The 24,256-nt window shown below is 41.5% G+C and overlaps 2 protein-coding genes across 7 annotated transcripts in view; one reads left to right on the plus strand and one right to left on the minus strand.

Moving 5' to 3' along the window:
* Positions 1–2,848, plus strand: part of REEP5 (receptor accessory protein 5) — a 43,376-nt gene extending 40,528 nt beyond the window's left edge. The window contains exon 5 of the mRNA XM_033178915.1: positions 2,663–2,848. Coding sequence (XP_033034806.1) covers positions 2,663–2,712 — 50 coding nt within the window. The 3' untranslated portion in view covers positions 2,713–2,848. The remainder of the gene's footprint in view (positions 1–2,662) is intronic.
* Positions 1–19,304, minus strand: part of SRP19 (signal recognition particle 19) — a 30,848-nt gene extending 11,544 nt beyond the window's left edge. Inside the window, exons 1-6 of one of the 6 annotated variants that reach the window (XM_033178910.1) lie at positions 19,083–19,304; positions 17,859–17,934; positions 15,467–15,538; positions 15,263–15,374; positions 10,290–10,384; positions 7,963–8,253 (exon numbers count right to left, since the gene is read on the minus strand). In XM_033178910.1, coding sequence (XP_033034801.1) covers positions 7,978–8,253; positions 10,290–10,384; positions 15,263–15,374; positions 15,467–15,538; positions 17,859–17,934; positions 19,083–19,123 — 672 coding nt within the window. In that variant the 5' untranslated portion in view covers positions 19,124–19,304 and the 3' untranslated portion in view covers positions 7,963–7,977. Of the gene's footprint in view, positions 1–1,943; positions 1,973–7,962; positions 8,254–10,289; positions 10,385–12,072; positions 12,617–15,262; positions 15,375–15,466; positions 15,539–17,858; positions 17,935–19,082 lie in introns of those variants that run through there. The other 5 variants (XM_033178912.1, XM_033178911.1, XM_033178913.1 and 2 more) reach the window with 5 other exon arrangements.
* Between the last annotated feature and the right edge of the window lie 4,952 nt (positions 19,305–24,256).

Below are 24,256 nucleotides of genomic sequence, written 5' to 3' on the forward strand. Positions count from 1 at the left end.
GAGCTGAGATGGCATCACCGCACTCCAGCCTGGGTGACAGAGTGAGACCCTGTCTCTAAATAAATAAACAAATAAATAATAGGAGTAGTGTTAGAAAGGAACATTAAGTTAGGAGCTACAATCTTCAAGAAATAAGACAGAGTAGCCCAAGAGTCAGGGATGACAGGGAAAAGGCAGGCTACTTGAGAATATAATCTGATGATGAGATTCTGAAAGTGGCAATGAAGAACAAAAACAATACCTACCAGATCCGTCTGTACTAGGGTCATGGGAGGAAAGAGACAACCACCACTTGAGAAAGCAATGTCCTCAGGGCACAGCCAGCTTTCTCTAAGAGCAAGAAGGTAAAGGAAACATTCGGAGGAATGAGTGAGGATATAGATTTTGCCGATGATGGGTTTTGAGTTCCAGAGGGACTCAAGGGTTTTAGAAATTGGAGAAAGGTTTTTTTTTTTTTTTTAGAGCTCTGTGGTAGTTAGACATGGGAGTTGAGAGGTAGACTGACCATGGGGAAGTAAAATCCCAAGAGAGTTCTCCAGCAGCACTGATGCCCCAGAGGTGGTATGTTCCCCATTTCTCCTTCACATACCTGTCTTCTCTGGACTCCTATTTTTGGGTATACAAATCTAGTCTACTTCAGTATGTTTTAGATATTTTCTAACTTGTAGCCTTAACAACCTCCCACTTTAGGATTGCCAGCTTTCTTTTTTTTTTGAACAGTCTCACTCAGTTGCCCAGGCTGGAGTGCAGTGGCATGATCTCGGCTCACTGCAGCCTCCACCTTCCAGGTTCAAGGGGTTCTCCTGCCTCAGCCTCCCAAGTAGCAGCAATTACAGGCGTGGGCCACCACACCCAGCTGATATTTGTATTTTCAGTAGAGACACGGTTATGCCATGTTGGCCAGGCTGGTTTCAAACTCCTGGACTCAAGTGATCCACCCACCTCAGCCTCTCAAAGTGCTGGGGTGCTGGGATTACAGGCGTAAGCCACCAAGCCCGGCCAGGATTGCCAGCTTCTTTTTAAGAGCTCTCTTTTCTTCTCCCTTCCCTTAGCCTAATCAGCAACCTGTGGTGATGATGTCATTTCTGTCTACTTCACCCACATTTCTTAGCCTCTTGGTTCTCTTAGATATCAATACTTAAAATCCAATCTTACCTTGGTATGATACATTCCTAAATAGGAGCATGAGAATTAAAATAAGTTAGGAGGAATTTATATGCTGATACATTTTAGACTTTTCTCAAAGCTTTTGGATTAACTAGGAATTTTTTTACAAAGGGTTAGTTAAGGGAAGGACTAGTTTCTCCTTTGCTGTGAACTTGGTTCGGTAATTTTAATTGAGCAAAGGGAGAGCAGCTGTCAGGCAGCTGGTGGGCAAGAAGCGACTCCTTCGCTCTCATCACTAAGACTCTGGGCTCCATCAAGAACAGCTGCAGATTGTCTCACAGGGGGCCCTGGAGGCTTCCAGACAACCCCTTTCCCCTCCATCTCACACACTGCACTGGTTCTTATAGCACATTTCCAGCCACTTGGTAATTAGAAAGCGGAAGGCTTGGTCTCCTGCAGACGTATATAAGAAAATATATTTTTCTTTTTTTTCTCTGGAGACGGGCTCTCACTGTGTTTTGGCCAGGGTGATCTCAAACTCCTGGCTTCAAGGAATACTCCTACCTCAGCCTCTCAAAGTTCTAGGATTATAGATGTGAGCCACCACATCTGGACAGAATATTTTCTTGATGAATGTAGTGTCTTGTCACCAACTCAAAGACTTAGAGCAAACTCTTTTCATAGGAGAGAATGGTGGCACAGTAAGAGTATAAATACAGATTTTAAAAACAATTTAGTATAACAACTTATATAGCATTCGTGTTGCATTAGGTATTTTAACTAGAGATGGGCTTTTAAATTTTTTTTAAAATAGAGGTGAGGGGTGGGGGTCTCACCATTCATATTGGCCAGGCTGGTCTCAAATTCCTGGCCTCAAGTGATCTTCGCACTTCAGCCTTCCAAAGTGCTGGGATTACAGGCATGAGTCATTATGCCTGGCTGAGATTTAAAGTATACGGAAACACATAGGTTATATGGAAATACTATGTATGCCATTCTAGTTCAGGGCTTGAGCACTCACAGATTTTGGTATCTGGAGGGTTCCTAGAACTAATCTCCTCTCCCCCCGTCCCTCCCCTCCCAAACACATGTATCAAGGGATGACTATATTTCTAGTGCTAGGAATGAGGACTTCTGTGATTTGTCACCATGGGATAAATATGATGACCTAGTTGTCATCAGATTGATAATATTTTATTGATAAGTGAAATCTTACAGGCAAGCACACAGATACAAACTAGAATCTGAATACTACTCTTAAGGAATTTCTGCTTCTTTTAATGCTTAAAGGAGAACAGAGGGCAGACAGTTTAGGTGACACTGTCAAACAAGGGGCTAGGCTAGATGACCTTCAAGTATTTTGCTCAAGTATTTAGGATTTGTGCTCTAAGAGGTACCCTCTCCATTTCCTGGAAACCCTCTTAGCCCAGACCACAAACCCCAACATGATCGCACCTGAACATGAGTCATCCAAATTTTGTTATCTAGCAGCTATATTAGGCACAAAGCTTGCGTTTCAAAGAGCTTTGATATGTATTTCTTTCCCTCCTAACAGCCAAGAAAGCCACCGTGAATTTACTGGGTGAAGAAAAGAAGAGCACCTAAACCAGACTGGATGGAAACTTCCTGTCCTCTCTGTACCTTCCTACTAGAGCTTGATGTTATATTAGGGACCGTGGTATAATTATTTTAATAATGTTGCCTTGAAAACATTTTTGATAAAGATTGGAATGTGTTGTAAGTTTCTTTGCTTACTTTTACTGTCTATATACATAGGGAACATTTTAAACTTAATGCAGTGGGCAGTGTCCAAGTTTTTGGAAAATGTATTTTGCCCCTGGGTAGGAAAAGATGTATGTTACTATCCTGCAGGAAATATAAACTTAAAATAAAATTATATACCCCACAGGCTGTGTACTTTACTGGGCTCTCCCTGCATGCATTTTCTCTGTAGTTACACTTAGGATAATCTTTATGGTTCTACTTCATGTAATGTACAATTTTATATAATCCTGAAATGTTTTTAATGTATTTGTGCACATGTACATACGGAAATGTTACTGTCTGACTACAACATGCATCATGCTCATGGGGAGGGAGGAGGGGAAGGTTGTATGTGCCATTTATAACTTCTGTACAGTAAGACCACCTGCCAAAAGCTGGAGGAACCATTGTGCTGGTGTGATCTACTAAATAATACTTTAGGAAATATGTGATTAATATGCAAATGAACAAAGTGAGAAATGAAATCGAATGGAGATTGGCCTAGTTGTTTCCTTAGTATATGGCATATGAATACGAGGATAGCTTTGTAAAGCAGTTAGTCACTCTAGTGATAAATCGGGAAATTTACACACACACATCAGTAACCTATAACTCTCAATTCCCTGAAGAACTAGTAATACTGTCTTATCTACTTATAAACTTTACATATTTGTCTATTATCAAGATGCTACAATGGAAACCATTTCTGGTTTTATCTTCAAAGCAGAGAAACATGTTGATTTAGTCTTCTTTCCCAATCTTCTTTTTGAAACAAGTTTAAGGAACTTCTGAAGATTTGTCCACCTCTGATTACATGTATGTTCTTGTTTATATCGTTAGCAACAACATGCTAATGACGACATCTAGCTCTTAGAGTAATTCTGGGAGAATGGAAGGAAGTATAACCCATAATCTGCTTGGCAATAGTTAAGTCAATCTATATTCAGTTTTTCTCTGGCCTTTAAGGTCAAACACAAGAGGCTTCCCTAGTTTACAAGTCAGAGTCACTTGTAGTCCATTTAAATGCCTTCATCTGTATTCTTTGTGTTGATAAACTGCACATGACTACATAGTAAGTACAGAACAATAAAGTTGAAATGGATGTCTCCACTGATCTGCCAAATCGTTAGAGCAATTTGTCTGGACTAGAAAATCTGAGTTTTAAACCATACTGTTAGAGTCCTTTTAAATTAAACTAGACTAAAACAAGTGTATAACTAAACTTAACAAGATTAAATATCCAGCCAGTACAGTATTTTTTAAGGCAAATAAAGATGATTAGCTCACCTTGAGATAACAGTCAGGTAAGATCATAACGATATCTCATGATGTAAAAAACATTAAAGATACCAATACTAAGGGACAGTATCACTCTAATATAATATGGATCAGAGCATTTATTTTGGGGAGGCAAACTGGTGATTACTGGCATTTTATTAAACTTAAAACTTTGTAGAAAGCAAAATTGTTCTTGGGAGAAAAATCACTTTTAGATTAAAAAACATTTTTTTACGTACCTAGGAGTATTTAAATCCTTTTCCCATAAATAAAAGTGCAATTTTCTTGGTGGCAGAATGAAAATTAGCAACTTCTAGCATATAGACTATATAATCAGATTGACAGCATATAGAATATATTATCAGACAAGATGAGGGAGTATAAAAGTTACTATTGCTCGCAATGACTTACAGGCTAAAATTAGTTTAAAAATACTATATTCTGAATGCAATTTTTTTGTTCCCTTGAGACCAGAATTTAACTGTTCTTGGCAGTCTAAGTGTAAATGTTAACAGCAGGAGAAGTTATGAATTGAGCAGTTCTGTCACATGATTTCCCAAATGAAACATTGCCTTGGCTAGAGTTTGCAAAAACTAATTGAGCCTGTGTCTGGCTAGAAAACAAGAGTTTATTTGAATGTGAATAGTGTTTCAAAGGTATGTAGTTACAGAATTCCTACCAAACAGCTTAAATTCTTCAAGAAAGAATTCCTGCAGCAGTTATTCCCTTACCGGAAGGCTTCAATCTTTGGATTAACAACTGCTAATCTGGAGAAGAGTCTTCTACCCACAGGTGAAGAAAATGAGCACACACTTCACCCTGTTATCACCTACCCTTAAGATGTGATACACTGAATGGAAATAGATACAAATAAAATTCACTTCTCATTTAACTGTTATATTTCATTTTATTTTGTGGGGCTTTCTTCCTAACCCAGAATTATTTAAGCAAAGTTTTAAAATACAGATAAATGAGCCATAAACACTGTTCTTTATTAACTCTATTCCTCACATGGCTTGTAGTTTTCTCCTGATGGTTCTTGCCTACCAGAGGAAAAGACCTGCCCTAAAGAAAATATACCAACTCAAAAAGTTTCTACCAATAATTAGCACTACATTTAAAGGAAACTGAATCCACTGTTGTGTGTTTTTTTTTTCCCACCTGTGTATTGCGTTACACACAAAGAAGTCTCCTCTGACTTAAGATAGTGTATTGCAGGCATCTTAATGTAGTAAACTTTGAGACGGAGTCTCGCTCTTTCACCCAGGCTGGAGTGCAGTGGTGCGATCTCAGCTCACTGCAAGCTCTGCCTCCCAGGTTCACGCCATTCTCCTGCCTCAGCCTTCCAAGTAGCTGGGACTACAGGTGTCGCCGCCACGCCCGGCTAGTTTTTTGTATTTTTTAGTAGAGACGGGTTTCACCATGTTAGCCAGGATGGTCTTGATCTCCTGACCTCGTGATCCACCTGCCTCGGCCTCCCAAAGTGCTGGGATCACAGGCGTGAGCCACCATGCCTGGCCGTGATGTAGTAAACTTTTCACATGTGCCTCCAAATTATGCTGTACTTGTTTTCAGAAGAGATCAAGAAAAGGAGTACTTGAGAATTTTGATAAAAATACCCGCTTCTGGCCGATTGGACCCGCAATCCCAGCACTTTGGGAGGCCGAGGTGGGCGGACTCCTTGAGTGCATGAGTTCAAGACTAGCCTGGGCCACAAAGTGAGACCCTATCTCTACAAAAAATACGAAAAAATTAGCTGGGGGTGGTGGAGCATGTCCGTAGTCCCAGCTACTCAGGAGGCTGAGGTGGGAGGACTTGAGCCCGGAAGTCAAGGCTGCAGTGAGCCAAGATGGTGCCAGTGCACTCCAGCCTGGGCGACAGGGCCAGACCGTCTCAAAAAACAAAAAAAAACAAAACCTGCTTCTGAAGGTGTGCGTTGGTCCACAGGGTTTCCAACATCTGCTTTTTGATGTCTACATGTCTATAATTATGGTGTTTAGAATAACACAGGTACAATTCAGATCTTTACCCATCAAATATTACAGTTCTATATAGCACGGCTGGGAAGTAAACATATTTGAGAATGACATTAAAAGTTTTCCTAGCTCACTGCTACAACACTAACTCTCAAAATCTTACAACATACACACTTAGGAGTTTCCTTGGTTAGACTGATGCTTCCTAAAAACTTTGTTGTGGGCCAGGCGTGGTGGCTCATGCCTGTAATCCCAGCACTTTGGGAGGCCAAGGTGGGTGGCTCAACTGAGATCAGGAGTTCGAGACCAGCCTGGCCAAAATGGTGAAACCCTGTCTCTACTAAACACAAAAAATTAGCTGGGTGTGGTGGTGCATTCCTGTAATCCCAGCTACTTGGGAGGCTGAGGCAGGAGAATGGCTTGAACCCGGAAGACAGAGGTTGCAGTGAGCCAAGATCACACCATTTGCACTCTAGCCTGGGAAACAAGAGCGAAACTCCATTTCAAAAAAAAAAATTGGTGTGCATCAGAACTGATGAAGGATGGGGATGGAGAGGAGTGTTGTTAAAATAGGTTACTGTCCTCTAAGATTCTCATTCAGGAAGTCGGGGGTGGGGCTGAAAGTTTTGCATTTTTAAACAACCCAGGCAATGTGGGTCCAGGAACTGCACTTTAAGATAAAACCACTGGGTTAGGTAAATGCTATCTTTGTATCTTAATACACAGAGGTTTCCAGACCTGGCTGAACACTGGAATCATCTGAGGACCTTTTCAAAAATGATCTCTGCCTCCTCTAACAAAGTGCTGATTTAATTAGTCTACCATAGTATCCAGGTGCCAGTATGCTTTAACAACTCTGTAGGTGATCCCGGTATGGAGCCAGGGTTAAGAACCACTGGTAGAGACTAGTAATGAGGGCAAGACTCTTCCTTTGTTGGCCAGGCTGGTCTCAAACTCCTGGGCTCAGCCACCACATCCAGCCACTCTGAACTTTTGTGGTTTTTTTGTTTTTTGAGACAGGGACTCACTCTGTCACCCAGGCTGGAGTGCACTGGCATGATCACAACTCTTTGCAGCCTCAATCTCCTGGGCTCAAGCGATTCTCCCGCCTCAGCTTCCAGAGTAGCTAGAACTACAGGTATGTGCCACCAGGTCCATCTAATTTTTTATTTTTTTTGTAGAGAGGGAGCCTTCCTATGTTGCCCAGGCTGGTCTTGAAGTCCTGGGCTCAAGTGGTCTTCTTGCCTCAGTCTCCAAAAGTGCTGAGATTACAGGTGTGAGCCACAGCACCCAGGCCAGATCTCAACTTATAATCAGCCTTTTGGTCCTTCTATCTTAAACACCAGCAACCAAAACAAAGCTACTTAACATGATAGGGATCAAAATAAAAACAGAAGAAAAGGAACTTGGAAACAGGAAGACTATAAATCTCACCTTCTGAGAAATAAATTACATCCATGAACTGAGAACAGAATGCTAGAAAAAGGAAACATGCAAATTACAAGAGCTTAAAGAAGTTAAAAAGAAGGGCGGGCGCGGTGGCTCACACCTGTAATCTCAGCACTTTGGGAAGCCAAGGCAGGCGGATCACCTGAGGTTGGGAGCTCGAGACCTGCCTGACCAACATGGAGAAACCCTGTCTCTACTAAAAATACAAAAATTAGCCAGGCATGGTGGTGCATGTCTGTTATCCCAGCTACTCGGGAAGCTGAGGCAGGAGAATCGCTTGAACCCAGGAGGCAGAGGTTGCAGTGAACTGAGATTGGGCCACTGCACTCCAACCTGGGTGACAGTGTGAAACTCCACCTCAAAAAAAAAAAAAAAAAAAAAAAAGAATCATTTAGGGATCTCATTAAACACATTTGAATTCTGGGCTGGGGCCAGAGATACTGCATTTATCACAATCTTTCACCAGAGGCCAGTGCTGCTGGTCCTTAAACCACACTTTTAGTAGCAAGTGTACGACGCGGCTGAGCTGTGAACAGAATGTATAATAATGAAAACTCTGAATAGTGGTTAAATTATGAAATATATTGGTAGACTGGTAGGACAGGAAGACAGGAACTATGCAAGCACATGGTAGAGAAGGAAAACTAAATCCTCTTCTTCTACAGATGGAAGTTAATGCCTAAAACAGAAACACACTATTAAAACTACCTGGCTTTTAAAATTATATATAATTTTGATAGCAGATTCCTTAAGGAGTGAATACAGGATGTGAACACAGTTCAAAAATACAAAAAGCATTTCAACATCTACATTAAGGTTCCCTTTTTCAGCTAGCTGTGGTGGCATGCACCTCTAGTCCCAGCCACTTGAGAGGCTTGCTTGAGCCCAGGAGTATGAGAACAGCCTGGGTGAAATCGTGCAGTGGCACGATTTCGGCTCACTGCAACCTCCATTTCCCAGGGTTCAAGTGATTCTCCTGCCTCAGCCTCCTGAGTAGCTGGGATTACAGGTGCCTGCCACTACACCCGGCTAATTTATGTAGTTTTTAGTAAAAATGGGGTTTCACCATGTTGGCCAGGCTGGTCTTGACCTACTGACCTCGTGATACACCACGCCTGGCGAATTTCTATTCATTTTTTAAGTTACCCAGTCTGTGGTGTTCTGTTACAGCAACATAGAACACTAAGATTTCAGAATTACTGCTGTAACAATATATTGCCGTTTCTTCACATTACTGCAATTGGTGCAATCAGTGAACTTTTTTTTTTTTTTTGCCAGTTGTTAAGTGAAAACTGTAATCTTTTTAAAACAGACAAAAAAATTTTTTTTTGAATCAGGTCTCTCTTTTTCACCCAGGCTAAAGTGCAGTGGCACAATCACGGCTCAGTGCAGCCTCAACCTCCCAGCCTCAAGTGATCCTCCCACCTCAGCCTCCTAAGTATAAAAGTCTGTAATTTAAAATTTTTTTAGAGGCCAGGTGTGGTGTGGCTCATGCCTGTAATCTCAGCACTTTGGGAGGCCGAGGCGAGCATATCACGCGCAGTCAGGAGTTCGACACCAGCCTGGCAAACATGGTGAAACCCTGTCTCTACCAAAAATACAAAATTAGCCAGGCATGGTGGTGGTGCTTGAAATTGGGCGGCAGAGATTGCAGTGAGCTGAGACCATGCCACTGCACACCAGCCTGGGCAATGTGTATTTGGCTCATGATTAGGAGCTGGGAAATCCAAGAGCATGGCACCAGTATATGGCAAGGGTCTTTGATGCTGCGTGATCCCATGGTGGAAGGTGAGAGGACAAAGAGGGTGTGCTCAGGAGAGCAAAAGAAAAATTTGGCTGAACTCCATTTTATAACAAACCCACTCCTGAGATAGTAACATTAATCCATTCCTGAGGGCAGAGCCCCCATGGCCCAATCACCTCCCAAAGGTTCCACCTCTCAATAACATCACAATGGCAATTAAATTTCAACATGCATTTTGGAGGGGACATTCAAAATATAGCACTGACAATCCTTATTATCCCAAAACTAAACCACTTCCAGATTTCAACCATCTTTCTGTGACAAATCTTTTAAGTTGGCTACCACAGTACACTTTTTTTTTTGAGACAGGGTCCAGCTCTGCTGAGTGGAATAGCATGATCACGGCTCACTGCAGCCTCACCTCCAGAGCTCAAACAATCCTCCCACCTCAGCCTCCCAAGTAGCTAAGACTACAGGCAAGTACCACCATGCCCAGCTAATTCTTTTATTTTTTTGTAGAGACAGAGTCTCACTATGGTGCCCAGGTTGGTCTCAAATTCCTGGACTCCAGTGATCCTCCTGCCTCAGCCTCCCAAGGTGCCGGGATTACAGGTGTGAGCCACTGTACCTGGCCCAGTATGCATTCTCAACTACTTTCTTCCTTAGCTGCCTTGGCTGTCAGGACTGAAAAAGCTATGTAGTCACCCCTCATCTGTGGTTTCACTTCTGTTGTTTCAGTTACCTTGGTCCCAAAACAGGTGAGTATAGCACAATATTTTGAGAGAGACTGACAATTTCCACATACCTTTTATTACAGTATATTGTTATAATTGTTCTATTTTATTGTTAATCTGTTACTGTGTCCAATTTATAAACTTTATCATAGGTATGTATTAACCCATTCTCACGCTGCTATGAAGAAATATCCCAAACTGGGCAATTTTTAAAGGAAACAGGTTTAATTGACTCACAGTTCCGCATTGCTGGGGAGGCCTCAGGAAACTTACAAACATGGCAGACGGCAAAGGAGAAGCAGGTACCTTCACAGGGCAGCAAGATGGAGTGACTGCAAGCAGGGGAAATGCCAGGCACTTATAAAACCAACAGATCTTATAAGACTCATTATCTCAAGAACAGCACAGCAGAAATTGCCCCCATGATCCAAGTATCTCCACCTAGTCCCACCCTTAACACATAGGGATTTGGGGATTATAATTCAAGATGAGATTTTGGGTGGGGCCGCAGATAACCATATCAGGTATATATGAATAGGCAAAAACATAGTATATATATGGTTCAGTACTATCTGCTGTTTCAGGGATCCACTCAGAGTTTTGGAATGCATCCTCCAAGGATAAGGAGGACTGCTGTGTTCACTTTCTCAGCCTCCTTTGCAGCTAGAGATGGACATGTCACAGTTCTCAACAACGAAACTAAGTGAAAGCCTGCTGGGAGGAATTTTGAGAAATCTCATGCCTATGGTCTCAGCAACTTGGGAGGCTGAGGTGGGAGAACTACTTGCCAGAAGTGGCTGGCACAGTTACCTTTACTTCCTGCCTTGCACTCACGTAAATACCAGCCCTTTTACAAGCAGGAACAACAATCATAAAGGTGTTAGAAATATGTCATGAACAGTGGAGCGGAAAAATACAAAAAAGGCATCACTGAGAGCTAAACCAACAACCACAGCAACCTTACTTGGATTTAACATATGAGACAAAAATCTCCTGCTTAAGTCCCTCATTGTTTTGTCACACAGCAAACACATTCCCTTGTTGTGTTACACAGCCAAACACACCCACTTTCTCAAAGAAGGCTGCTCTGAATTATGTTTTACACATACTCCCCTCTCCCCAGGATTTATCTGTAAGTCAAATATGTAAACTCTTATACTATTATGTTCACTATAAAACAGAAATTGTTAAGAGTTAAAAAAAAAAAAGTCAACAGGCCAGCTGGCTCATGCCTGTAATCCCAGCACTTTGGGAGGCCAAGGCAGGCAGATCAACTGAGGTCAGGAGTTCAAGACCAGCCTGACCAACACGGAGAAACCCTTTCTCTAGTAAAAATACAAAAGTAGCTGGGCGTGGTGGCACATGCCTGTAATCCCAGCTACTAGGGAGGTTGAGGCAGAAGAATCACTTGAACCTGAACCTGGGATGCGGAGGTTGTGGTGAGCTGAGATTGCGCCACTGCACTCCAGCCTGGGCGAGTGAAACTCTGTCTCAAAAAAAAAAAAACAAAAAAAAAAACAAAAAAAACCACACTTAAAATTGAATTTACTGAAAATAAGAGGTAGCTTGCAGAATTCAAGGAAGAGCCAAACCAGGCCTCAGAAAGAACAGCAATCAGGATAGCTCAAAATCACTACTTTCAGAAACTGCTCTGAAATAAATTCAGGAGCACCAATCCAATTTAGTTTCTTGAAGGAAAATGTACCTCAAGGTGTTGAAGTACAGTTAATTTCAGAACTCCCATGAAAATCATGTTCTTAAACCTACAAAATAAGCAAATTTAAAGCTTAAAATCCAGGACTTTCCATGTCAAAATAAGAATTGAATGATTTGATTACAGTAACAGATTAAAATATGATCTACAGACTGGCTTTTTACAGACTCCCCTGTCCCCCCACCCATAAGAGGACCTACCACTTTCTTCCAGTTTTAGACTCACACTATGGAAACTTTCACTTCATATTTTATTCTTAATTACCTCTCCTCTCCTAGCATTCCTTCATAAGCAAAAGTTGCAAAAGTCAGTTTCAAATTTTATTTTATTAACTTAAAAGGTGGACAAAATGTTTATTTTAAATCAAATTGAAATTTATCTGAAACAAGTAACTCATTTCAAGCAACTTATTGTACAGTCCATTGTCCATTTAAAAATATTCTTTCTTCAAAAAAAACTGCATTGAAAGACAAAAAAATTCTTTTATACGGCATAAAAGCGAGATGCAAACTTCTGCTGTAAATTTGTTTCACTGTCAACTCCAATGATAAAGATGAGAGGCACAAGCGTTCACAGTTCAGTTAAATGATGCAAACAAAAAGCTTCTGTTTCCCTCTGATACAAATCAGAAGTCTCCATTCATGTCTCTTACAGTAGTACCACATACTTGATGCTGATACTAGGTTACTTCTTTTTCTTTCCTTTCCCTTTTTTACTTCCCTCTCCTTGTTGAAGACTTTGGTCAGCACCTCCTGCTTTTTGTGTCCTTGTTTTTAGTTTAGGTATCATTTCTGCTGCATACAACATTACTGACTTACCTAGGAACCAGAAGTTAGGCTTAGTGTATAATCTGAGAAATAAGACATAAAAAGTCATCAACTTGAATATCACAAAGTGTAAGAAACTATCACATCAAGAAAATGGAAAATAATTTTTTTAAAAAAATCAAAAATCAAATGACTGAAGACACTGACTAGCTCAAGTGTGGGGAAATGTACTGAGAGTGAGAATAATGCTGAAAATATTTAAATGAATCAAATCAAAAGGCAAACACTAAGTATGAAAAAAAAATTGTGGTCTTGGTCCTAGCAATTAGCTTGAAGATCTAATGAGTATCCAAATACACCTCAGGTAGGAAACAGAGTCAGAATATCATTGTATCTTAAGACACTGAAACACAGGGTTTTCTCAGACTTACAACAAAAAAACAGTATCATCAAGCCACAAGAGATCCGCCGGGTAAGATCAGATGATCTACACTTACATGCGTTCCTGCTCTGCACACCAACAACCAGCTACCTTCACCCAAAACAGACCAAGCTCCTCAGCTCTGCTTTTCTATTTTACTTGGGTCTTACTGGAAATAGGAAGTGACATGTTCTCACCACAATTTCTACCTCTATTTTATCTACTAGTTAATTACAAGTTTTTGTTTGTTTTTGTTTTTTTGTATAATATATCTCAAAAAGGAGGAGAGAAAAGGAGGAGAAAAAACATATCAGAATATACTACCACCCCTTAGTCACAACCTGAAGCATCTAGCAATTCCTACCAATCCTGATGAGTTTTAGTGTATAAAAAAAATCTATTTTAGGCTGAGCCCAGTGTATCATGTCTGTCATCTCAGCTCTTTGGGAGGCTGAGGCAGGAGGATCACTTGTGTCCACGAGTTTGAGACTGGCTTAGGAAACATAGCAAAACCCCATCTCTAGAAAAAACAAAAAATCATGCGTCTGTATTCTCAGCTACTTGGGAGGCTGAGGTGCGAGGGTTGCTTGAGCCCAAGAGGTCAAGACTGCAGTGTGTTAGCCGGGCGTGCTGGCTCACGCCAACACTTTGGGAGGCCGAGGCGGACAGATCACCTGAGGTCGGGAGTTCGAGACCAGCTTGACCAAGATAGAGACACTCCATCTCTACTAAAAATACAAAATTAGCCAGGTATGGTGGCTCATGCCTGTAATCAATCCCAGCTACTCGGGAGGCTGAGGCAGAAGAATCACTTGAACCTGGGAGGCAGAGGTTGCAGTGAGCCAAGATCACACCATTGCACTGTAGCCTGGGCAACAAGAGCGAACCTCTGTCTCAAAAAAAAAAAAAAGAAAAAGACTGCAGTGTGCCATAATCGTGCCACTGCACTCAACCTGGATGACAGAGTGAGTCCTTGTCTTTAAAAATAAAAGTTCAAACATGCTGGCTGGGTATGGTGGCTAACGCCTGTGATCTCAGCATTTTGGGATCTCCTCAAGATGGGAAGATTGCTTGAGGCCAGGAGTTTGAAACTAGACTGGGCAACATAGTGAGACCCTTGTCTCTCTATTTTTAAAAAATCAGGCCAGGTGCAGTGGCTCATGCCTGTAATCCCAGGACTCCGGGAGGTCCAAGGTGGGCAGATCACGAGGTCAAGATATCGAGATCACCCTGGCCAACATGGTGAAACCCCATCTCTACCCAAAATACAAAAGTTAGCTGGGTGTGGTGGCACATGCCTGTAGTCCCAGCTACTCGGGAGGCTGAGGCAGGAGAATCACTTGAACCAGGGAGTCGGGGGTTGCAGTGAGCCAAGATCATACCACTGCACTCCAGCCAGAGCGAGACTCTGTCTCAAAAACAAAAACAAAACAAAAAAATCAAACAAGTTGTCAGTTTGTCTGACAATTTCACTGTTTTTAAGTAAATTTAATGGGAGAGTTCAACTAAACTGAGGGGATTATTAAACTGAAAGAAAAAAGTAATAGCTCTGTTTTAAAAAATTAAAATTCTCAGAGATGAAAATTCAGAAAAATAAACAACATGTAAACAAAAACTTATCTTCCTAATACTCAGAACTAACATTCTGTTATATTGATGTGAGTTTGGTTACTGTTTTTCATGAAATAAAATACTAGAGATGATGCAACAGTCTTCTATGACCATCAGTTCCTGTGTTTCTACTCTCTACCCTGCTCACCATTAGGTGACTACTGTCTTAAGAGTGAGTGTTTCCTTACACAGCCTTTCAAAAAAATACCAATAAACAACATTACATATGCATCTATCAATAAATAGTAGTATTTTGTATTTAAATTTACCTGAGTGGCACCATATCATGCATATCTCTTGCTTTTTTCAGTCAATATTGCTTTTTAGATTTATTAATGATAGAATAATTAGATATTAACAGACCTCAAGGACCTCTAGGATCTGAAATGGCAATTAACATCCAACAATTTAATAATTTTATATTCTTAACCTGGGAGCAATGACAGACTTCCAGAGGTTTATAAAATGTTCACACAATAATTTTTTGGAAAAATGTTTAGTGGGTCTCATTACATTTTCAAAGAGGTCGTTCACCTCAAAGAAATTATAACTACTGCTTCTCTTCATGAGTAGTCCTGTCTTTAAATTAATCTTCAGAATGCAAACTGTGACTTTCACCTTTCAGTTTTAGAACCTTTTCTGTGTTGCGTAGGAGAAACCTATCCCTGAGCCCCACTGATTCATTTAAAAAGCTTACGTGATGGGAACTGCACAAGGCAGAGGCTGCCATCTTCCTGTTTGAGCTGGACCCGGACTCTGCCTCTGTATTGGACATCACGATTCCATTCTCTAGAGTACATTTTATTTTTCTAACATAAACGAAACAAAAGGAAAACAGGGCTTAAGAAAGTTATTACATCAATTAGATGAGTATGGAAAATAGTGAAGAACCATGTCATACCTCAAGAAATACGTTAAGTCCAACTGCTGAACATACATCTTGAATCTCTGTAGCTGTAGGATTTTCAACAGCCTGAACAGTTAAAAACATAAACACTAAATATATTTGCTTTAAGTGGACATTGCCAGAATGCTGGGTAAATAATTTCAAATACTATAATCAAACAAGTACCAAAACCCTAGGTTTCCTTTTTCATTAAGTACAGATGCTTCCACTGTAATTTTTAAAATTCCTAGGAATAACACTAATGCATACCTGTGTGCCCATCTCCCCTCCAACAGAATATAAACTTCTGAGGGCAGGGGCTTTGTTTTGTTAACCAGTGTATTCCCCAGCACCTAGCATGGTACTCTGAACATAGTAGGTGCTCAATGATTACTGACTGCTTAAACAATTACACATACAAACACTTTAGAAAACTGCTAGTATCTATTAAAGCTGAATATATGCATTCTTTATGGCCCTGCAATTCCATTCCCAGATGTGTTCTACAAAATATGTTCACTAAAAGACAACTATTTATAATAGCCTCAAACTATTAATAGAAATAATCCAATTTTCCATCCAGAGTAGAAAGGGCCAGGTGTGGTGGCTCACAACTGTAATCCTAGCACTTTGGGAGGCCAAGGTAGGCAGATCACTTCAGTTCAGGAGTTTGAGACCAGCCTGGGCAACATGGAGAAATCCCATTGCTGCAAAAAAATACAAAAATAGCCGGACATGGTGGCATGTGCCTGTAGTCCCAGCTACTCAGAAGGCTGAGGTTGGAGGATGGCTTGAGTCCGGGAGGTGGAGCCTGCAGTGCGCTGAGACTACACCGCCGCACTCCAGCCTGGGTGACAGAGCCAGACCCTGTCTCTTAAAAAAACAAACAAAAAAGAAGGTAGAAAAGACTCTAGTATATTCACACAATGCAATACTATAGAGGAGACAGGGCAGTAGTTTTGAGCAGGGAAATTCTGTCCTCAGGCCCCCTACCCCTACCCACACGCAAAAGACATCTAGCAATGCTTGGAGACATTTTTGATTGTCACAACTAGGGAATGGGGGTTAGAGGGGGATGGTGGGTAGAGGCCAGGGATACTGCTGAACATCTTAAAATGCACATAACAACCCCCAACAACAATTATCTAATCAAATTGGCAATGGTGCTGCTATTGACAAATCCTGTTACAGAGCAATGAAAATTCAACTACATTCTAATATGTAGATAAATCTTGTAAACTTAAAGTTCAGTGAAAAAAAAGATACAAAAGTACATACTGTGAAATTCCGTTTACAGAAAAGTGAAAAATAAGCAAAAGTAATCTATGGTGTCAAAGTCATGACAGTGGTCATCCTGGTATTTTTGAGCATATGCGGAGGCGACAGTGACTGGGAGGGAACATAACGCAATCTTCTTGGATGCTTATGTTTTCTTTTGGCCGGGCGCGGTGGCTCAAGCCTGTAATCCCAGCACTTTGGGAGGCCGAGACGGGCGGATCACGAGGTCAGGAGATCGAGATCATCCTGGCTGACACGGTGAAACTCCGTCTCTACTAAAAAATACAAAAACCTAGCCGGGGCCAGGCGCGGTGGCTCAAGCCTGTAATCCCAGCACTTTGGGAGGCCGAGACGGGCGGATCACGAGGTCAGGAGATCGAGACCATCCTGGCTAACACAGTGAAACCCTGTCTCTACTAAAAATACAAAAAAACTAGCCGGCGAGGTGGCGGGCGCCTGTAGTCCCAGCTACTCGGGAGGCTGAAGCAGGAGAATGGCGCGAACCCGGGAGGCGGAGCTTGCAGTGAGCTGAGATCCGGTCACTGCACTCCAGCCCGGGCGACAGAGCGAGACTCCGTCTCAAAAAAAAAAAAAAAAAGTTTTCTTTTTTGAGTGCTTGTTACCACCCAGATGTACTCATCACGTGAGAATTCACTGCATCAAACCTAGGTGCCTTAAATCTGTCCTATTACAAAATACAAAGTACACTTTAATAAAACTCAACAGGGCTGAACATTTTGCAAGTCTTCACATACTTAAAAAAATCTCAACTACATTCTGAACATTGTTAATATATCGTACAATGTCATAATTGTGATTTCCTTTATCAAGGGGAACAATGTCATAACTTCGTTTTAAAAAAACATGTAAACTCTACAGACTCTGCCCCCACTTCTTTACAAACACAGGCTCATTAAGAGCCATTAAAAAAAAATCCCTTCAGCTATGAATTAATGCCTTTCTGGTTTCACCAACACTAAGGAACGCACCCCAATTCTTGGCTGTCGTTCTCCTCAAGCCTGAAATAAATGCAGTGAAGAGAACCCCCTGTGGCTCTAACAAGATGACGTGGCCCGACCAGGATGACACCCCATTCCCTCGTGGACCAAAGAGCCAGCCATCTGCTTACCTTACTTATGGGGATTCGCCTTCCCTCTGCGATGGTCTTCTTATTATTTAAATAAGCAGGATAGATACAAATAAACCTGCCACAGACAATAACATAAGTGGTATCACTAGAGCAGTAAGAGTCAGGAGAAGAGGGTCGGGTGGCAGGGAACCGAAGGCCAATTCATGCTGAGTAGATACCAGACGGCTACTCCCTTTTCAACCCCTCCTTTTTCTGCGTGGCAGCTGAAAAATCAAACTACCTTAGAAAGGTCCCCTCCAGCAACCAATCAGACTGGCCGTAGGCCTACTCCTCATTCTGAGCGATCCCCCTCCCTCAACCAATCAGACTGGCACTGGTCAACAGGAAACCTCTACAGAGTATTTAAACCCCAGAAAATTCCGTAACCAACAGCTCTTGGGCGGCTTGCTAGAGCCTGCTTCCACCCTGTGGAGTGTACTTTTGTTTAAAATAAATCTGCTTTCGCTGCCTTGCTTTGTGTGTTTTGTTCAATTCCTTATTCAAAACGTCAAGAACCTGGACAACTACACTCAAAGGATAACAAGTATTTTCAAAAATACATTCTTTCCGTCCGTGGTAGGCGTGGTCATCATCACTGCTGGTACACCTATGCTATTATTTGCTTAATGTTTTTTCTTTAAATTACCACCTATGCTATTATTTGCTTAATGTTTTTTCTTTAAATTACCTCCCTTTTACTTAACTTAATTAAAAATAAACTTTATCCACTACCTTGGAAGGAAAAAAAACACACGAAAAGAAACAAAACAACCTGGATAAATGTTACATTAGACACAGCAGCCTGTTAAAAGTTCCTGAGAATGGGTCCGCCTTCTTATATAAAAAGTGTCCGAGGTATTAAAAAGTTCCAAAATTTCACAAATGAGCCTTTCTGAACGCAACAATAATTAAAAAGAACACATTTCTCACACTGTGATTATGTTACTTAATATTATGTCCACGTAGTATCCAAAATCCTTGTCTCGCGTACAGGTAAACACTAGGCTACCTACGGTCGGAATTTCAGGAGCCCTGCGAAGAGCCTGGTGGCTGCTGCAGGATTCTCAGAAAAACCAGCCGCCAAGGAGAGGCGCGGAGCCCGTCCAGGGCGAGCTGGATCAGCTAGGCCATTCTAGAGGCCGCGGAGGGGAGAAGGGCGGTGTAGCACTCGCGGCACCGTAGCAAGCCCCTTCCTTTCTGAGGACCCACCTCCCCAGAACCCACCTGTCCTGGTCCGCCGGGGACCGCGCCGCAGCGCAAGCCATCTTCACAAGAGTCTAAACAACAGCCCAGCAGCCGTAGTTAGAAACCCGGGAGGAACCCACCTCCGAGTTTCCGAGACAGCCCGCTTTTCCGCCGGAAGTCCTGCCCACCAAATCGTTCCACGTCCGCGATTTCTCACCGCCTGTTTGTTCCGGCACCTGTCGCTCGGCGCCAAGATCTCTAGTCTCTGACGTGGCGCGAAGACTTCCCCTCTCGCGAGAGGATCATAAAAGCTTCTCATTCCTTTCCCAAATCTCGCTGGGAAGACGAGGTGGGGCGCATGCACGGCTACTGAAATGGGTTTAACTTCGACCCTCCCTCCTTTCCAGTTTTTCAGCGAGTATGGGTGATACTAGCTACCCTCTGTTAAGGGGCGAAGACTGTGCAACGAGGGGAATCTGTGTGGTTCAGGATGTTAGAGCAGGCGAGGAAATACTCGTTATGTTTAATTTTTATCCGTTCCTGGGCCCTAGAGCTTGCTTTCAATTTGGCAAAATGGATTTTTATAGTGGTAGAACTAGCAAAGTTATAGACTTTGTGTTTCAGTGTACTGTGTGTTAGAAACTTAAGTGAGCTGTGTGTTAGGCCGGGTGCGGTGGCTCACGCCTGTAATCCCAGCACTTTGGGAGACTGAGGCAGGCGGATCATAAGGTCAGGAGTTCGAGAGCAGCCTGGCCAACGTGGTGAAACCCCGTCTCTACTAAAAATACAAAAATTAGCGGAGTGTGGTGGCACACCTGTAATCCCAGCTACTAGGGAGGCTGAGTCGGGAGAATCACTTGAACCCGGGAGTTGGAGGTTACAGTGAGCTGAGATCACACCACTGCACTCCAGCCTGGGTAACAGAGCAAGACTCCGTCTCGGAAAAACAAAACAAAACTGTTCACCTTTTAAAACTTCTGAAGGATACTATGTGCCATCACTACAGGCATACTTCATTATTGCACTTCGCTTTGCTGCCACGAGTAGATACTGCCTTTTTACAAATGGAAGGTTTTTGGCAAATCTGCCCGAGGAAGTCTCTTGGTGCCATTTTTTCCAGCAGCATATGCTTTGTGTCACATATGGTAATTCTTGCAATGTTTCAAACCTTTTCATTATTTCTGTTACGGTGATCGGTAATCAGTGGTGTTTGCTGTTACTACTATAATAGTTTTAAGGCCGGGCGCGGTAGCTCACGCCTGTAATCCCAGCATTTTGGGAGGCTAAGGCAGGTGATCACGAAGTCAGGAGATAGACACCTTCTTGGCTAACATGGTGAAACCCCATCTCTACTAAAATACAAAAAATAAGCCGGGCATGGTGGCACAGGCCTGTAGTCCCAGCTACTCGGGAGGCAGGGGAATCGCTTGAACCCTGGAGGTGGAGGTTGCGGTAAGCCAAGATCGCACCACTGCACTCCAGCCTGGCGACAGTGCAGGACTCTGTCTCAAAAATTAATAATAATAAGTTTTGGGGCACCATGAACCATGCCCAGATAAGATGGGGGAACTTAATGGATGAACGTTGTCTTTGTTTTATTTCGACCAACTGGCCATTTCCCATCTCTCTCCCTCTCCTGCAGTCCCTATTCCCTGAGACACAACAATGTTGAAATTAGGCCAATTAATAACCCTACAATGGCCTCTAAGTGTTAAAGTGAAAGGAAGAGTCACATGTCTCACTGTCAGTCAAAAGATGGAAACGATTAAGCTTAGTGAGGAAGGCATGTGTAAGCCAAGATAGGCTGAAAGCTAGGCCTCTTGGCGCCTAACAGCCAAGTTGTAAATACAAAGACAAAATTATTGAAGGAATTAAAAGGAAATTACTTCAATAAACACACAAATGATCAGAAAGCAAAACCTTATTGCTGATATGGAGAAAGTTTTAGGTGTTTGGACAGAAGATCCAACCAGCCACAACATTCCTTTAACCCGAAGCCTAATCTGAGCAAGGCCCTAACTCCCTTCAGTTCTGTGAAGGCTGAGGAAGGTTAGTAAGCTTCAGAAGTGGGAAGCTAGTAGAGGGTGGTTCAGGAGGTTTAAGAAAGAATCCATCTCCGTAACATATAACATAAAAGTGCAAGGTGAAGCAGCAAGTGCTGATAGAGAAGCTGCAGCAAGTTATCCAGAAAATGTAGCTAATATCATTGATGATGATCAATGATTAGCTAATATTTAGTGGCTACACTAAACAACAGATTTTTCAATGTAGACAAAACAGCCTTCTATTGGAAAAAGATGCCGTCTAGGACATAGCACCCAAAATCCTTGTCTCTCTGAGAGAAGAAGTCAATGTCTGGCTTCAAAGCTGCCCCATTTAGTGGCTACACTGAACAGATTTTTCAATGTAGACAAAACAGCCTTCTGTTGGGAAAAGATGCCGTCTAGGATGTAGCACCCAAAATCCTTGTCTGTTTGAGAGAAGAAGTCAGTGCCTTGCTTCAAAGCTGCTGAGGACAGGCTGATTGTCTTGTTAGGGAATAATGCAGTTGGTGACTTTAAGTTGAAGCTAATGGATATTTACTATGCCGAAAATCCTACAGCCCCTAAGAATGATGCTAAATCAACTCTGCCTGTTTTCTTTAAATGGAACAACAAAGCCTGGATGACAGTACATCTGTTTACAGCATGCTTTACTGAATTATTTTTGAGACAAGGTCTCGCTCTGTTACCCAGGCTGGCATGCAGTGGCCCTATCACATCTCATTGCAGCCTTGACGTCCCACACTCAAGCAATCCTCCCACACAAGCCTCCTGAGTAGCTGGGACTATGGGCTCATGCCATCATGCCTGGTTGATTTATTTTTATTTTTAGTGGAAACAAGATCTTGCTATGTTGCCTGGGCTGGTCTTGAACTCACGGGGTCAAGCAATCCTCTTGCTTCAGCCTCCCAAAGTACTGGGATTACAGGCATGAACCACCCCACCCAGCCTTTACTGAATATTTTTAAGCCCACTGTTTAAATCAGTTGCTCAGAAAAAAAAAAAAAAAAAAAAAGAGAGAGAGTCCTTTCAAAATATTACTGCTCATGGACAATGCACCTAGACCTCTAGACATCTAAGGCTCTGATGGAGATCTAGAAGGAGATTAATGTTTTCATGCCTGATAACACATCATCCATTCTGCAGTTTATTGATCAAATAATAATTTTTATTTTCATCTCTTATTAAGAAATACATTTTGTAGGACTATACCTGCCAAATAGTGATTCCTCTGATGGATAAGGGCAAGATAGATTGAAAACCTTCTGAAAATGATTCACTATTCTAGATGGTATTAAGAGCATTTGTGATTCATTGGAGGTTAAAATATCAACATGAACAGGAATTTGGAAGAGGTTGATTTCAACCCTCTGGGATGATTTTGAGAACTTTAAGACATTAGTGGAGGCAGTAACTGCAGATGTGGTGGAAATAGCAAGAAAACTAGAATTAGAAGTAGAAACTGAAGATGGGACTGAATTGCTACAATTATGATAAAACTTGAAAGATGAGGAGTTGCCTCTTATGAATGGGCAAAGAAAGTGGTTTCTTGAGATGAAAACTGGTGAATATGCTGTGATCATTGTTGAAATGACATCAGAGGGTTTAGAATAGCATAAACATAGTTGATACAGCAGTGGCAGGGTGTGAGAGGACTGACTCCAGTTTTTAAGGAAGTTCTACGATGGGTAAAATACTACCAAACCCCATCACATGCTACAGAGAAATGTATCGTGAAAGGAAGAGTCAGTTGATGTGGCAAAATTCACTGTTGTCTCATTTTAAGAAATTGCCACAACCACTCCAACCTTCAGCAACCATCATCCTGATCAGTCAGCAGACATCAACACCGAGGCAAGACCTTCCACCAGCAAAAAGATTATAATTTTCCAAAGGCCCAGATGGTTGTTAGCATTTTCAGCAATAAAGTATTTTAAATAAGGTATGTACATTATTTTTCTGGATATAATGCTATTTCACACTTAACAGGCTACAGTATAATGTAAACATAACTTTTATATGCACTGAGAAATCAAAAAATTGTATGACTTGCTTTATTATGATATTTGCTTTATTGTGGTGGTCTGGAACCAAACCTGTAACATCTCTGAGGTATGCCTATATATTTTTGCATAACTTAGATTGATTGCAAAATAGTATTTCAGCATATCCATTCAACTAAACCCACCTTCGTTCCTATTTTAATAATGGATGTTTATTCCACACCTACAAGACATGCTTCAAAAAGCCAGGCAAAGTGAGATAGGTTTTCTCTTTTACAGATAAAAAAGCAGACAAACTGAAAAACCAACTCAACCAACAAAAATCTTCATGCAAGTTTGAGTCTCAGTGAGGTTAAATAATTAGCCCATTCATGCTAATAATGGCTGAGCATAGATGCTCAGCTAGTCTGACTGGAAGCCCCTGACTTTCCTTCATGTTCTCATTTATGTCTCTCAATCTTCCTTGTAGTTTTTTTTTTTTTTAGCACAAAATTAAGTTTGCTCCTGATGTAAATAAATAACGTTTACTTATTTCTAAAGTGTATATGATTCCTGCAAAAACAGTGTCATGGAATAACCTAAAATTGAGGAGTACATTTAGAGATGAAATGAATCCAAACTTTAAAATACATAGTTTTCTTGCTTTAGGATATGCATATACATATTAAAAAGTGAAAAAATGAATGAGGTAGTCTGAGGCTTAATACATGCAAGTAGCCTACTTACCATGGAATTGTTTTTGTAGAGCCATCTAAGTAATTGGAGACAAAAAGGTCAATATTATAATTGCTAGTAACATTTCCTTGTTCATATGTACTAAGATAATTAATGACAGAACTAATATTTTTAGTGTCATTCAATGCCAAATCCACACTCCTATTAAACTCCACACTATTGCTGAGATATTGTACAAGTACAGAGAGGAGGGGTGAGGAAGAGAGAAAGAATGCAATATTGTTACCACACTGACAATGAAATTTTGAGCCAAATATAAAGTTTTTAAATGTTTATGCTTGTGGAAAGGCAGGTTAAATTAAAGAGGATGAAGATGGACATGGAAAAATTGTGGAGATGATGAAAGGGTTTTATAGAATTGTGGCACTTGTTTTCAAATCTTATTTTTATCAAACTGTCTTCCTTTTCTTCATACCATCATGCCACTAAATTC

Source organism: Trachypithecus francoisi, unplaced genomic scaffold, assembly GCF_009764315.1.
Source record: "Trachypithecus francoisi isolate TF-2019V2 unplaced genomic scaffold, Tfra_2.0 Lachesis_group2, whole genome shotgun sequence".
In the NCBI taxonomy this organism is placed as follows: domain Eukaryota; kingdom Metazoa; phylum Chordata; class Mammalia; order Primates; family Cercopithecidae; genus Trachypithecus; species Trachypithecus francoisi.